At 47.4% G+C, this 16198-nt stretch overlaps 1 protein-coding gene across 1 annotated transcript; it reads right to left on the bottom strand.

The window, feature by feature from the left end:
* Nucleotides 1-923: 923 nt before the first annotated feature.
* On the bottom strand, nucleotides 924-4287 carry ypel5 (yippee-like 5). Its single transcript, XM_055636129.1, has 3 exons — nucleotides 4174-4287; nucleotides 1677-1851; nucleotides 924-1210 (listed from the first exon to the last, which is right to left on the bottom strand). The coding sequence occupies exons 2-3, from the start codon at nucleotides 1815-1817 to the stop codon at nucleotides 986-988; spliced, it is 366 nt and encodes a 121-aa protein (XP_055492104.1). The 5' UTR covers nucleotides 1818-1851; nucleotides 4174-4287; the 3' UTR covers nucleotides 924-985.
* Between the last annotated feature and the right edge of the window lie 11911 nt (nucleotides 4288-16198).

Here is a 16198-nt window from a genome sequence, read left to right as displayed (position 1 = left end):
TTTATCTTCAGTGTAAACAAGTTTCTGCAGTTCCGTTGTACACACTAGATTGACTGGTCTTCCAATTGTTTGTGTAATTGTGTGTAATTATGTACAATTTATGTTTTGTGTTGTCTGTCTATGTGCCTGTGACGCAGCTCATTGCTACTACATTACTGTACTTGTGCACGTGACAATAAACTCGACTTGACTTGAGACTTGTGGCCCAGAGCGTAGGTCCGGAATGCAGCACCTGTTGCACCATCGGTCTCCTGGAAAACAAGCAGCGTGTCTGTGCTGAACAAGTGCTGTTACAGCTCAACGATGGCAAGCATGGACGAACATTATCCGTTTATTAAATTCTCGACACATTACAGAGGATCTCAAGAGGAAACCAGTACCTTTCCACCTCCACCTCTCTCCACCCCCCCTCCCCCCCCCCACTTCCCACCCCCCCCCCCCTCCCCCCCTTTCCCCTCCCCCACCTTCCCCCCCCCCCCCCCCCCCCCCCCCCCCCCCCCCCCCCCCCCCCCCCCCCCCCCCCCCCCCCCCCCCCCCCCCAGTGATTTCAAGGCAGTAAGGTATTACCTCAGATTGGACTAAATCCAGGTACTGAGGAGCTCCCACCTCACTCCCAATCATTCACCATCCAGGACTGCCGCCCAACAGAATGATAACTTTGCTCCCATTCCCCCCTCACACCCCAGATCACAAAGGGCAGATTTACAAGCTCAGGCAAGCTGGCACCCAGCATATAACAGGCAGCTAGAGAAATGTACTAAAATAATTAAATAAAAATAACAAGAGCAAAGCAGATGGAGGTCAGCCTACTGGTAATGCTGCAAGGTTAAATCAGTGTGTACACAGACACATGACAACATGCCAAACTGGATGCCAAGCTGACACTGTACACCAAAGAAAGATAACTGTTTTTTAAATAAAAGTATTTCTTCCTTCTTTGAAGCCAGAAAACAGAAGAGAAAGAATTGTCTAAAAGAAGGGCCCCTCAGGAAGCGTCGGAGGGAACATGCTCTTCGAAGCCTTCGCTCTCCCGCACCAGGGCCCTCTCGAGGATCACTCGGCCCTCCTTGTAGCGCTGGCTGTCCTCGGTCGCAAACTCATAGATCCAGCCCAGCTTACTGTTGCAGTTCTTGCAGCTGACGTCTCGCACCATGTGTCTGCCGGTGAGCATCACCCGGTCCTGCACCTCGCTGTACTGGAGGTTCACCACCTGGCCAGGGCAGGGCAGGACAGTCAGAGATCCGAGACCCATTCACAGATCAGCCATGCAGACACCACACACACCCTTCCACCTCACACATTCACATGCCCGCCCCAGGAACATGCACGCCCTCCATCCCTCACCCTTGCACCCACACCACCAATGCACAAACGCACCAAGCACCCCATCCGCAGACCCATCACCAATGATCTATCCCACCACCACACAGCACCCACCCATCACCCTCGCACTCAATCCACATATGCACCCACCCTTCCAACACGCGCACCCCACTCACACAACAACCCCAAACCCCACTCACACACCGACTCCATACCTATTCATCCCCATCACCCCACCCTCCGCTCCCAATGTGGACAGCCGCTCATATATGAATATAGAGGGGTATCTCTGGCTAGGTCCACTGGACACTGTGCCGGGGGGTTGTGGTGGGTTTGAAATGGAGCTTGCTCACCTTGTTGAAGAGGAAGGCTCTCCCTGTGGCTCCAGTGAAGCGCGTGGAGATGAGCTCAGAGCGGTTGGTCAGGATGGTATCACAGTTGGCGCAGGAGAAGAGACGAGTGCCCCCGATGTGGTCCAAGAAGATTCTGCCCATGATTGCAGGAATCAGGTCAGTCACTACGTGGGATCTGCAAATCACACCCTCAGTCAGTGCTTCCTTCCACATCCCACACTGGTCACAGACCCTAACCCGGAACACACACACACACCTCCTGTCCAAGACCAGGGCTGGAGACCACGGGACGAGGTGTGGAAAGCAGGGAGAGCTACCCAGGTTGTGGATCGGTGTTAGGTAAGGGATATTGGCAAACTGTCTGCTCCATCTACACTCCAAGCAGCCAGCTCACATCCCAGTCACTCACTTCTTCCCTCTCCCATCAGAAGATAAAAGCTTGAAGCACATATAATCATTTCACCACTCTTATCAGGCTACTGAATGGTACTTGGGGGTATTCCTAATCTACCAACCTACCTCATTGTGACTATTGCACTTTTTTTTCTGTAACACTATAACACACACTATATATTTTTCTTTGCACCACCTGTTGTACCAGTGTATAACTTGATTGTACTCATAGTATGATTTGACTAGATACCATGCAAACAAAGCTTTTCATTGTATTCCACGACATGTGACAAAAATCAACTAATACGCTGGCCACACCAGCAGTACATCTTCACCTAGTTAAGGAGGCCTACCTCCCAACGTGTGAGGTGATGTCAGGTGGTGATAGTGCCAGGGTCCGTTCTCCCCTCATCCTCAATACGAGATGATACTAGGGGCTGGGAAGTGTGAAATATAACAGCATTCACATGCGAGGGCATCTCCAGCAATGGTCTGTCGCATGCTCCTGGTAGGCGGGATTTTTATTTATTTATTTATTTATTAATTTTTTAAAAAAAAAAAATCATCTTGCCCAGGGCAGGTCCGGGTTAACTCAGGGCAGAAGGCAGACCTGGAAAAGGCAGGCCACATTCCACAAACAAAATTCGATTGTGCTATGGTGAACAAAGGCAATACAGCAGATGTCATCAATATGGATGTGAAGAAATCACCACAGAAAAGGCTGGTTTGAGCAAGAGAAGGGTCACCCAACTTCAATCAAATGCAGGCCTAACGAAAAAGCCAATGGCTGAAGGAGGTTTGAATGGTCAACAACAGTCCCCTGCACTGACAAAGACAGGCTCTGCGTACAGACAGGGTTCCAAATAATAAATGACTTGGATAATGTAGCTGATGGTGTGATAAATAGTGATGATGTCAATCAGCTGTGACAGGTGTTGTGGCAGATGGAGTTCAATTCTGCAAAATGTGGAAAGTGGCATTTTGGCGAGGGACAGGGAGGTACAGATTTAGCAGCACAGTGCTGAAGGGTGCACAGGAACAAAGGGATTGGGGGGGGGGTTTGTTGTACAGATCTTTGAAGGTGGCAGGTCACGCAGAAATGCTGGCCAAATGTGGTACCCTGTTTTCATTTGAGACAGAGATGAGTGGGGTAGCTTTACAAGGCTCTGCTTATGTGCATTTACATAAATGATTTCAGCTCTCAGCAAGGAGACAGTCTTTAGGAGTGGGAAGAAGGAAGGACTGGAACTCTGAAGTTGAAGGGATTCATGTAGTTCTGCACCTGGTGCACAGCCCACCTTGCATTGATGTTGGGCTCACGTCTATATTTACCAGACTTTTCTATTTGTTGAAAAGTGGAGCATATTTGCCCTCCTCCAGTCACCTGGTACCTCATTTGTGTCCAGTGAAGATTTAGAAATCTAAACAATCTTGTCCCCTGTAGCAGCCCAAGATGAATCCCATCTGGCCCTGAGGAGTTAGCCACTTTATTCATGAGAACCGGCACTAGTCCATCACCTTCCCCTTCACTCAATCCTCTGCTACCAAGTCAGTTGCGTTTGTGAATACTCATAGAAGGAATTAATTTAGGAACTGACTGTCTTAGAATACCATCTGCCTCAACGCACAGATTGCCCGATGTCTCTAATATTTTCCACATTATTTTGCCCTGAATATTATACTTTAGAAACCCTTAGATTTACAAATTCTATTTGCAGGGTTTCTTGCGACTCGGATACACACAGAGACACTGTATCCCCTCGCCCCTACCTCTCAAGAGCTGTAACTTTTATCTTCCGGGGCGGAACTTCGCCCTATTGCCCAGGGTATCCGCCGAGGACAAGCCAAACCCCGGACCAGGGCCTCTTCCCCCGCTAACGCCTGTACACTGGGCCTGGACACCGACCACTCCCTCTCACCCCCTGCCTGGAGCAACTCTCCCGCCTGTTACCCCCGGACCGGAGCCTCACTCGGTCCTGAATCCCGGCCAGAGGCCGCGGTCTCTCGGTCGATCTGTCTCTCTCTCTCTCCCCTACACCCTAGCCCCGGGTCCTACACGTCGGGCTCGGTAGCCGGTGGGCCGGGGCCGGTGTACCCCGTGTACCTGCCACTGTGGGCCGCGTCCAGCAAGCGCGTCTCCGGGGCCGCAGTGAATCCGCTCTATGATCTTTGGTGAATCTGGCGTCACCGCAACAACACACGTGACCCGGCGGGCGGGGCGGGGCCGAACGCGTGTGACGCAAACGGGGCGAGGCATTTTGCATGTGACGCAGTAGTGGGCGGGGTCAGACGCGTGTGGCGACAGAGGGGGCGGGGCGGCCGCTATTGACAGCAAATATCACAGAGCTCTAGTATCTTTGATTGACAGGCTGAGACTTGGAGCACAAGAGGCTGATAGAGGTGTATACAAGAGTCAAGAGAGTTTATTGTCATGTGTCCCAGATAGGACAATGAAATTCTTGCTTGTTGCAGCACAACAGAATATTGCAGGCATAAATACAGATCAGATCATTGTGTCCATATACCATCGAATATAGATATATATATATATATATATACACGTAAATAATCAGATAAAGTGCAATAGGCTGTTTAGGCTCTGGGCCGAGGAGCTTTTTCGTTCAGGTTCGTGACCCAACTCACGGAACTACCTGAATGTTTCACATATTGTGTTAAAATATTATAGAAATCATACCTGAAACTTGTCAAGAACAAACCCTGCACATAATTTTTAAATATGAGAAAAACCTCCAATTTTCCGAGTTGTAATTGTCCAATCAATGCACGTTTGACATTGCATCGGACGCCAATTGACCAATCAGGTGCTTTGTTTCATGGTAGCTAGGCAGCGAGCACTTTGGGATCATGGCTGCCTCCTAATTACATCAAAACAATAGCAAGGTGTCAAAGGAATAAAGGTAATGCTAACCTTGCTGATAATTTTGTTTGACAATTGATTTATCTTTGTAAAGTTATGATGTGAACTGTTAAATAAAATGATAAATAAAAATGTAGAGCTAGGGTTAGAATTAGGATTAGGGAAGGTCAGTCAGTCATTCAGTCTGGTGGTTTTAAACTGAATAAGGGGGGGTGGGGTGTCAAATGGGATAGTCGAGGACGGAGTTAATAGGAAAGAGAGTAAAGGGATAGTTAATGACCCCAGAATTAACGGGAAAAGAAGCTCACAAAAGGATAGGAGAGTATGGCCAAGTGTAATAGGGATCGATGTGAAAGGTGAGATGCGTAACGAATTAAAAATATTGTATATGAATATGCGAAGTATAAGAAGTAAAGTAGATGAGCTTGAGGCTCAGTTAGAGGTTGGTAGATATGGCATTGTGGGTATTACTGAGACGTGGCAGAGGGAGGATCGGGCCTGGGAACTTAATATTCAGGGTTATACATCCTATAGAAGAAGGGTTTGGGCCCGAAACGTTGCCTATCTCCTTCGCTCCATAGATGCTGCTGCACCCGCTGAGTTTCTCCAGCATTTTTGTGTACCTATAGAAAGGACAGGCAGGTGTCCTTTCTATAGGTACACTTATAGAGGGGGGGGGGGGGGGGGGTAGCGGGTAGCTCTGCTGGGAGGGATGGAATTCAGTCCCTTGCGAGGGAACACATAGGGACTGACGAGGTAGTCACTGTGAATTGAGTTGAGGAATTGTAAAGGCAAGAAGACACTAATTGGTGTTATCTACAGACCCCCAAATAGTAGCCCAGATGTAGGGTGTAAGTTGCAGCAGGAGTTAAAACTGGCATGTAACAAAGGTAATTCCACTATGGTGATGGGGGATTTCAATATGCAGGTAGACTGGGAAAATCAGGTTGGTTCAGAACCCCAAGAAAGAGAGTTTGTAGAATGCCTGCGAGATGGATTCTTAGAGCAGCTTGTAATGGAGCCGGCCAGAGAAAAGGCAATTCTGGATTTAGTGTTGTCCAATGAACCAGATATGATAAGAGAACTCGAGGTAAAGGAACCGCTTGGAGGTAGTGATCATAATATGATTAGTTTTAATCTGCAATTTGATAAGGAGATGGTTAAATCGGAGGTGGCAGTGATGCAGTTGAACAAAGGGGACTATGAAGGCATGAGAGAGGAGCTGGCTAAGGTAGACTGGAAAAGGATCCTAGCAGGAATGACGGTGGAACAGCAATGGCAGGAATTTCTGGGCATAATCCAGAAGACACAGGATAATTTCATTCCAAAAAGGAAGAAAGATTCTAAGGGGAGTAGGAGGCAACCGCGGCTGACAAGAGAAGTTAGGGATGAAATAAAACTAAAAGAAAAGATGTATAACACAGCAAAGAGTAGCCGGAAGCCAAAGGATTGGGAAACTTTCATAGGACAACAGAAGGAAACAAACGGCAATACTCGCTGAAAAGATGAAATGCGAAGGGAAGCTGGCCAGGAATATAAAGAAGGACAGTAAAAGCTTCTTTAGATATGTTAAGGGAAAAAGAGTAGCAAAGCCAAATGTGGGTCCCTTGAAGGCAGACACGGGTGAAATTATTATGGGCAACAAGAAAATGGCAGAAGAGTTGAATAGGTACTTCGGATCTGTCTTCACTAAGGAAGACACAAACAATCTCCCAGATGTACTGGAGGACAGAGGATCTAAGGAGGTAGAGGAACTGAAATAAATTTTCGTTAGGCGAGAAATAGTATTGGGTAGGCTAATGGGACTGAAGGATGATAAATCCCCTGGGCCTGATGGTCTGCATCCCAGGGTCCTCAGGGAGGTGGCTCTAGAAATAGTGGGCGCATTGGTGATTATTTTCCATTGTTCAATAGATTCAGGATCAATTCCTGTGGATTGGAGAATAGCTAATGTTATCCATCTTTTCAAGAAAGGAGCGAGAGAGAAAACAGGGAATTACAGACCAGTTAGCCTGACTTCGGTGGTGGGAAAGATGCTGGAGTCAATTATTAAAGAGGTAATAATGGGGCATTTGGATAGCAGTAAAAGGATTAGTCTAAGTCAACATGGATTTATGAAAGGGAAACCATGCTTGACTAATCTTTTGGAATTTTGTTGAGGATGTGACAAGTAAAATGGATGAAGGGGTACCAGTGGATGTAGTGTATCTAGACTTTCAGAAAGACTTTGATAAAGTCCCGTACGGGAGACTGGTGACCAAAATTAGAGCTCATGGTATTGGGGGCAGGGTGTTGACATGGATAGAAAATTGGTTGGCAGACCAGAAGCAAAGTGTAGGAGTGAACGGGTTATTTTCAGAATGGCAGGCAGTGGCGAGTGGAGTGCCGCAAGGCTCGGTGTTGGGGCCGCAACTGTTTACCATATATATTAATGATTTGGAAGAGAGAATTAGGAGCAACACTAGCAAGTTGCCGGTCGGAACGGCTGTTGAATGTTATTGAATGTTATTAGAGGGTTAAATTGTTCATGACATGTATTTTAATTTTTAATTGCTATTTATTTTGTAACGAAAACTGAATGGACACTGGTTGAGAAACGTTTTTTTGTTTCCTCTGAGTATGCGAATACTCAGGAAATGACAATAAAGATTTACAATTACAATTACAATTACAAGTTTGCGGATGACACAAAGCTGGGTGGCACTGTGAACAGGATGTTAGGAGGTTGCAGGGTGACCTGGACAGGTCGAGTGAGTGGGCAGATGCGTGGCAGATGCAGTATAATATAAATAAATGTGAGGTTATCCACTTTGGTGGCAAAAACAAGGGGGCAGATTATTATCTCAATGGGGTTAGGTTAGGTAAAAGGGGAGGTGCAGCGAGACCTGGGCGTCCTTGTACACCGGTCACTGAAAGTTGGAGTGCAGGTACAGCAGGCAGTGAAGAAATCTAATGGAATGTTGGCCTTCATAACAAGAGGATTTCAGTATAGGACTAAAGAGGTTCTTCTACAGTTGTATAGGGCTCTGGTGAGACCACATCTGGAGTATTGTGTACAGTTTTGGTCTCCTAATTTGAGAAAGGACAAGGACATCCTTGTGATTGAGGCAGTGCAGCGTAGGTTCACGAGATTGATCCTTGGGATGGCGGGACTGTTATATGAGGAAAGATTGAAAAGACTAGGCTTGTATTCACTGGAGTTTAGAAGGTGAGGGGGAATCTTATAGAAACATATAAAATTATAAAAGGACTGAACTAGCTAAATGCAGGAAAATTGCTCCCAATGTTGGGCGAGTCCAGAACCAGGGGCCACAATCGAATTGAATTGAATTGAATTTCCTTTATTGTCATTCAGACCTTTCAGTCTGAACGAAATTTCGTGCCTGCAGTCATACATACAATAATAGACAACAGAACAGACAGTAAACACAAATTAACATCCACCACAGTGAGTCCACCAAGCACCTCCTCACTGTGATGGAGGCAAAAATCTTAGGGCTGCAGTCTCTTCCCTCCTCTTCTCCCTCTGCGCTGAGCGATACCCCACCGGGCGATGGTAAATCAGTACCGCGGCTCACCGAGCTCCGCGAACGGGCCGGTTCAAACACCGCGGCCCGGGGTGGTCGAAGCTGCCGCCCTCCAGTCCAGCGGACGCAGCTGTTGACGACGTCGTCCACTGGCCCGCGGCCGAACCCCGGACTCAGGCTGCCGCCGCCAGAACGCCGTCTCAGCCACCGGAGCACCGTTCCAGCCCCGAGCCGGGTCGCCCTCACGTGAGCGTCTCAGCCCCACGCCAGGCCGCCCTCACGGGAGCGCCGTTACCCTCGAGCTGGGCCACCCCGACGGGAGCGCCGTTACCCTCGAGCTGGGCCGCCCCGACGGGAGCGCCGTTACCCTCGAGCTGGGCCGCCCCGACGGGAGAGCCGTTACCCTCGAGCTGGGCCGCCCCGACGGGAGCGTCTCAGCCCCTCGCCAGGCCGCCCTCACGGGAGCGCCGTTCCAGCCCCGAGCTGGGCCGCCCCGACGAGAGCGTCTCAGCCCCTCGCCAGGCCGCCCTCACGGGAGCGCCGTTCCAGCCCTGAGCTGGGCCGCCCACACGGGAGCGAGCCCAGGGTGAGTCCTGACAGGCTGCCTCCGGAACCTCGAGGTCACCAGCTCCGCCATTAGGCCTCAGCGCAGACAGAGGCAGAGAAGGGGGATACGACAAAAAAGTCGCTTTCCCCCGAAGGGAGAGACAGCAAGCCCTCAGGAAACAGGAAAGCAGACTATTATCTGAATGGTGGCCGATTAGGAAAAGGGGAAATGCAACGAGACCTGGGTGTCAAGGTACACCAGTCATTGAAAGTAGGCATGCAGGTGCAGCAGGCAGTGAAGAAAGCGAATGGTATGTTCGCATTCATAGCAAAAGGATTTGAGTATAGGAGCAGGGAGGTTCTACTGCAATTGTACAGGGTCTTGGTGAGACCACATCTGGAGTATTGCGTACAGTTTTGGTCTCCTAATCTGAGGAAAGACATTCTTGCCGTAGAGGGAGTACAGAGAAGGTTCACCAGACTGATTCCTGGGATGTCAGGTCTTTCATATGAAGAAAGACTGGATAGACTCGGCTTGTGCTCGCTAGAATTTAGAAGATTGAGGGGGGATCTTATAGAAACTTACAAAATTCTTAAGGGGTTGGACAGGCTAGATGCAGGAAGATTGTTCCCGATGTTGGGGAAGTCCAGAACAAGGATTCACAGTTTAAGGATAAGGGGGCAATCTTTTAGGACCGAGATGAGAAAAACATTTTTCACACAGAGAGTGGTGAATCTGTGGAATTCTCTGCCAAAGAAGGTAGTTGAGGCCAGTTCATTGGCTATATTTAAGAGGGAGTTAGATGTGGCCCTTGTGGCTAAAGGGATCAGGGGATATGGAGAGAAGGCAGGTACAGGATACTGAGTTGGATGATCAGCCATGATCATATTGAATGGCGGTGCAGGCTCAAAGGGCCGAATGGCCTACTCCTGCACCTATTTTCTATGTTTCTGACTGGGTCTTTCTGAAACTGGTGCAGTTGGTAGAGTCGCTGTCTCACAGCACCAGCCACCCAGGCCTGACCCCGACATGTGATGCAATGTGCCTGTTGGGAAAGTGTTGAGGTTATATGAGGAAATTAGTGGAGTTTAGTGGAATGAGAGACAAACGACCAGTTTTCTCAAACTATATTTATTCCGAACACGTTCTCTGGTACCACAGGTCTAACAAATGCGACTGGCCACAACGGTGGTCATCGAACGACTGACGCTTGAAATAGAAAACCGTGCGAAAACACTGACCCCTCCCGGGTCACTGGTTCGCGGCTTCTGACCGGCAGGTTCGATATTGGCGCTCACCAGCAGGTGCCGCTACACGAGTGGGATTGCTCTATGAACTGAGTGTTGTCTTGATGGGCTAAATGACTTCTTTCCAATGTTGCAAGAAATTATGGAATTTTAAAGCAATTAATTAGAGGACAAGAATAAAGACACCTCACAATGTTGCCCCGTCAAAGCAACACGGTCCGTCATGAGAGGTGTAAATGAGATTCTTCGGGTCTTTTAAATTCATATACTGGATATGTATGAATAGATTGCCCTTGATGGAGTGAGAGCTGCCTACTAGATCTGGTGCATGTTTGTGTTGAAATGTCCCCACAGTGTTGTTAGAAAAGACTTTCAGGATTTGGATCCAGCAGCAGTAAAGAACCTTCAAATAACATAGAACAGTACAGCACAGGAACAGGCCCTTCGGCCCACGATGTCTGCACCAACCATGATGCCAAATTAAACAAACAACATTTGCCTGCAATTGATCCATATCCCCCCCATTCCCTGTGTGTTCATGTGACTGACTAAATGCCTCTTAAACATTGCTATTGTATCTGCTTCCATCATCTCCCCTAACAGCACGTTCCAGGCAACCACCACTCTGTCTAAAAAAAACTTTCCTTCTCAGTTCATGTTCTTTAATATTTAACATTTCCACTCTGCAGAAAAGACTCTACCTTTCATATCTAGGCGTCTCATCATTTTATCAACTATCAGGTTGCTCTCTCAGCCCTCTTAAACCGCTAATACACTCTTATACCGATAATACCCTCTTAAACATGTGGAGTCCTGTTAAACCTCACTTAAACCATCTCCAAAGCCACACATCCTTTGTGTAATGGGGTGTCCAGAACTGCAAACAGTAATGCAAATGTAGCCTAACCAAAGTTTTATAAAGCTACTAATCTACGTGGGACCCGTTGGGTCTCAGCATCACACGGGAGGGCTGGTCCCCCAACGCAATATTCCACCTCTCCACCAATTCCAATATTGGTGGCCAGTGGGGGGGTGGGGGGGCTGAAGGGACTGGTTTGCAGAGGTCTAGTATGGACATTGTGGGCCGAATGGATTCTTGGGCTGGTGGCTCAGTCACTCAAGCCTGTTGTGTTGGCAGCTCGATCACTCTCGGCTGGTGGGCTGGCGGTTGACTCACGGCTATTCCTTAAAATTCCATTTCAAGCAGGGTGCAAGGCCACCAAATTCAAGTGCAGTTTCTTACCACTTCAAGCAGGGTGCAAGGCCACCATATTCAAGTGCAGTTTCATACCATTTCAAGCAGGATGCAAGGCCACTAAAGACAGCGAGTCGTGAGCTCTCCCTCCTCCATCTTGCAGAGACTGAGCTACGCCCACACTTCTGGGTTTTATAGTCCCTCCCCCCTCCCACCAGAAGGGGCGTGGCCTTCATGGCGTGATTGACAGGAGAGAGAATCTCAACATTTTTTAAACACTAATAACTCTTTTAGTTTTTCATCGATGGGTGAAATCCTCGGCACCTGATAAGCGGGGGGGGGGAACTCTGAGTAAGATGGCCAAAAATCACAGCCGTTCGTGGTAGCATTTTTTCTAAAATCAATATAAAGCGCAAACAGGAAATGGTCAAGATTAGACTTTTAATTATGTAGAAGGCAAGGCAATTTTAATTTGGCAAAGCAATTTTAATTAGGCAAGACAACTTTAATTGAGCAAGGCAACTTTAATTAGGCAAGGCAACTTTAATTAGGCAACACAGCTTTAGCATTGCCAAACCAAACGCAACACAGCTTTAGCATTTCCAAACCAAAGGCAACACAGCTTTAGCAGTTCCAAACTATATTTTTAAACCACATTAACGGCACTGGCAGGTCAGTAAAACCACTCACAGTTTAGTAGACATGTGTTCAGTGTTATTCACAGCTCAGACGTGACGAGATGTGACCCTCTCGCTGCCCCCATCTTGCAGAGACTGACTGAGGCACTCAACACTTCCGGGTTTTATAGTCCCTCCGGAAGGGGCAAGGCCTTCAGTAGAGAGAATCACAACATTTTTAAAACACTAATAACTCTTTTATTTTTCAGCGATGGGAAAAATCCTCTTGTCCTGCGCAGCGGAGGGGAACTTTGAGTAAGATGGCCAAAAATCACAGCCGTAAGTAGCAGCGTTTTTTCTAACACCACAATGTTTGGGACACTGCAATGTCATGTAAATGAAAGTAGTCATGTTTAGTATTTTGTTGCATATCCTTTGCATGCAATGACTACTTTTAAGTCTGCGATTCATGGATATCACCAGTTACTGGGTATCTTCTCTGGTGATGCTCTGCCAGGCCTGTATTGCAGCTTCTTTAGCTTATGCTTGTTTTGGGGGCTAGTCCCCTTTAGTTTTCTCTTCAACATATAAAAGGCATGCTCAATTGGGTTCAGATCAGGTGATTGACTTGGCCACTCAAGACTTTACCAATATTTAGCTTCGAAATACTCCTTTGTTGCTTTAGCAGAATGTTTGGGATCATTGTCTTCCTGTAGAATGAACCATCGGCCAATGAGTTTTGAGGCATTTATTTGAACTTGAGCAGATAGGATGTGCCTATACACATTCAGAATTCATTATGCTACTACCATCAGCAGCTGTATCATCAATGAAGACAAGTGAGCCAGTACCTTCAGCAGCCATACTGCACTTCAGCATATCCACGCCATAACACCCCCACCACCGTGTTTCACAGATGAGGTGGTATGCTTTGGATCTTGGGCAGTTCCTTACCTCCTGCATACTTTGCTCTTGACATCACTCTGATAAAAGTGAATCTTCTTCTCATCTGTCCACAAGACCTTTTCCAGAACTGTGGTTTCTCTTTTAAGTACTTCTTGGCAAACTGTAACCTGGCCATCTATTTTTGAGGCTAACCAGTGGTTTGCATCTTGCAGTGTAGCCTCTGTATTTATGTTCATGAAGTCTTCTGCCGGCCATAGGCAGTCCAGGCTCCCACTGGAGCTGATGGTGCTGTTGGTGATGGCGATGTTGGCGTCAGCAGCAACCTCCTCCCCCTCCCTTGTCCAGCCCCAAGCCCAGCTCCAAATCCAGGTCAGCGCTGAAGGCCGCCCGCAGCGCGGCCCAGTCAAGCGCCGGGCCAGAGGAGGCCGAGCCCAGGCTCGGCGCATGTTGATAAACAACAATAAAAGTTTCCAAAGGTGATGGAAAGACTGGAGGAAAGACGATATGCTGAGAGCTCTCTTATACCTGCATTAAGGAGGCAATTAAACACAGACTATGATAGATCCCTTCGACGGTGGGGAGGTCAAAGCTGGTGATGGACTGGACAGTGGTCACAACTTTTTGTAGTCTTTTTCGCTCCTGGACGTTCAAGTTGCCGAACCAGGCCACGATGCAACCAGTCAGAATACTCTCTACCGTGCACCTATAGAAGTTTAGGGAAATCCTTTTCGACAAGCCTAATCTCTGTAATCTTTTCATGAAGTGGAGTTGCTGATGTGCCTTCTTTATAATTGCATCGGTGTGCTGGGTCCAGGAACGATCTTCAGACATATGCACGCCCAGGAATTTGAAGTTATTGATATCTTGCGTTTTTCGGAATACTGAACTCATTTATTCATCACAGCACGTTCATGGAACTAGTCACAATTATCCAAATCTCTCTATTGGTAGCCTCCCTCAAGAATTGTGTCTACTGGTTCAAATAGTTATTCTCTTTCTTCCATTGATGTTGTGTGGAGCGAGTGCACCACCCCATTTCCTAAAGTCAATATCTAGCTAGGACACAAAATGTTAGAGTACATCAGCGGGTCAGGTAGCATCTCTGGAGAACATGGACACGTGACATCTTGGGTTGGGACGCTCCTCGTGGGGGGGGGGGGGGGGGGGGGGGGGGGGGGGGAAGAAGAAAGCTAGGAGAGAAGTGAGGCAGATCAAAGTCTGACAGGCAAGGTTTTTTTCGATATGTTGATGGTTGGACCAAAGGCCAGAGATTGAAATCAAAGGTTTAAGACAAAAGGATGGAAGAGTTGCAAATTGTGAAACCAAGGAAGGAATGTGGGTGGAAGGGGAGGGGAGAAGTAGGTGCAAGTCCAGGTGGGGCACTGGGGGATGGAGGAGCAAAAAGGGGGGTATGGGGGAGAAAGGAGAGGGACGGGGGTTAGTTTGTAGAGGTTACCTGAAATTGTAGAATTTATTGTTCATACCGTTGGGTTGTAGACTACCCAAGTGGAATATAAGTCACTGTTCCTGTAGTTTGCATGTGGCCTCACACTGGCAATGGAGGAGGCCCAGGACAGAAAGGTCAGAATCAGAATGGGAAGGGGAGTTAAAATGGTTAGTAATTGGGAAATCCAGGAGGCCTTGGCAGACCGAGCGCAAGTGGTTGGTTATGCGGTTATTTAGTCTGCGCTTGGTATACATGAGGCCACATCGAGAACACCGGATGCAGTAGATGAGGTTAGAGGAGGTGTACATGAACCTCCGTCTCACCAGGAAGGACTGCTGGGGTCCAGGAAGTATAGGAACAGGTGTCACCTCTCCTGTGGTTGCAGGAGAAAATACCTGGGGAGGGGGTGGTCTTATTGGGAAGGGATTAGTCATTTCCAAACGCTGTTATTCTGTAACATTATTGGCATTTTAGTATGGACTGTTTGGCACTTCCATGCACCCCATTCTCTGTCCAAAACCTTTGCATTGAAATTACATAACGACACTTGTATTAAAGCGGGTCTCTCCCCTCCAAAATTGTACAGATGTAACGGAAAAGCCCACAAGCCAGCACAATGGAAACTATACCCTTCCTACTCTTCTTGCCTTAATTTATTCCAGGATGTTGGGGCTGTGGGATAAGCATGGTTTGGAGCTACTTCAGTACTTAGCAACCTGCAACATTGATTTTCAAATCCTTTTTGAATTGAGGTGGTGGTCAGGAGGCAGGGGTGATGAATGAACGAAACCTCATCAAATAAAATATCGAGGAACTCTTCCCCATCCAAACAGTTAAAAGACAAGATCAGCAACAAAAGCAAACTACATTGCCACTGCAATAACTATTTTTTTTAATCGAACAGGAAAAACAGAATGATGTGCTTATAAGCACACAATAGATTATAATCCAAAATACTGCTTGTGCGAAAATGTGCTGGACAGACTCAGCACCTCAGCCAACATTGAAAAAATCTGGATAAGAGAAATTTCATCAGTCTTCAAGGCCACTGTTGTGAAACATTAACTATTTTTTTCCTCTCCACGGATGCTGCTTGCCCAACTATTTCCATGACATAGAATCAGGAGACGTAGAGTTAGTATGGATAGAACTGAGGAATTGTAAGGGTAAAAAGACCCTAAAGGGACTTATCTACAGGCCCCCAAACAGTAGCCTGGATATAGGGTGCAAGTTGAATCAAGAGTTAACATTGGCAAGTCGCAAAGGTAACGGTTGTTATGGGAGATTTCAACATGCAGGTAGACTGGGAACATCAGGTTGGTACTGGACCCCAAGAAAGGGAGTTTGTGGAGTGCCTCCATGATAGATAGAGCAGTTTGTACTGGAGCCTACCAGGGAAAAGGCAATTCTGGATTTAGTGTTGTGCAATGAACCAGATTTGATAAGGGAACTGGAGGTAAAGGAGCCATTAGAAGGTAGTGACCATAATATGATGTTTTAATATACAATGTGAGAGAGAGAAGGGAAATTAGTAAGTGTCAGTATTACAATTGAACAAAAGGGACTATGGAGCCATGAGGGAGGATCGGTCCAAAGTTGACTGGAAAGATACCCTAGCAGGGAGGACAGTGGAACAACAATGGCAGGTATTTCTGGGAATAATAAAGAAGGTGCAGGATCAGTTCATTACAAAGAGAAAGACAGATTCTAAGGGGAGTAATGGGCGACAGTGACTGACAAGGGAAATCAAGGACAGTATAAAAAT

Source organism: Leucoraja erinacea, chromosome 5 (genome assembly GCF_028641065.1).
Source record: "Leucoraja erinacea ecotype New England chromosome 5, Leri_hhj_1, whole genome shotgun sequence".
In the NCBI taxonomy this organism is placed as follows: domain Eukaryota; kingdom Metazoa; phylum Chordata; class Chondrichthyes; order Rajiformes; family Rajidae; genus Leucoraja; species Leucoraja erinaceus.
The sequence above is the reverse complement of the archived record's forward strand: the minus strand, read 5'-3'. Positions and strand labels throughout refer to the sequence as shown.

Bases quoted from the DNA above. Each gene is read 5' to 3' on its own strand.
- ypel5 (XM_055636129.1), bottom strand. From the start codon at position 1,817: ATGGGCAGAATCTTCTTGGACCACATCGGGGGCACTCGTCTCTTCTCC. The intron at 1,211-1,676 runs GTGAGCAAGCTC...TGCCCTGGCCAG, and splicing joins GAGCCTTCCTCTTCAACAAG to GTGGTGAACCTCCAGTACAG.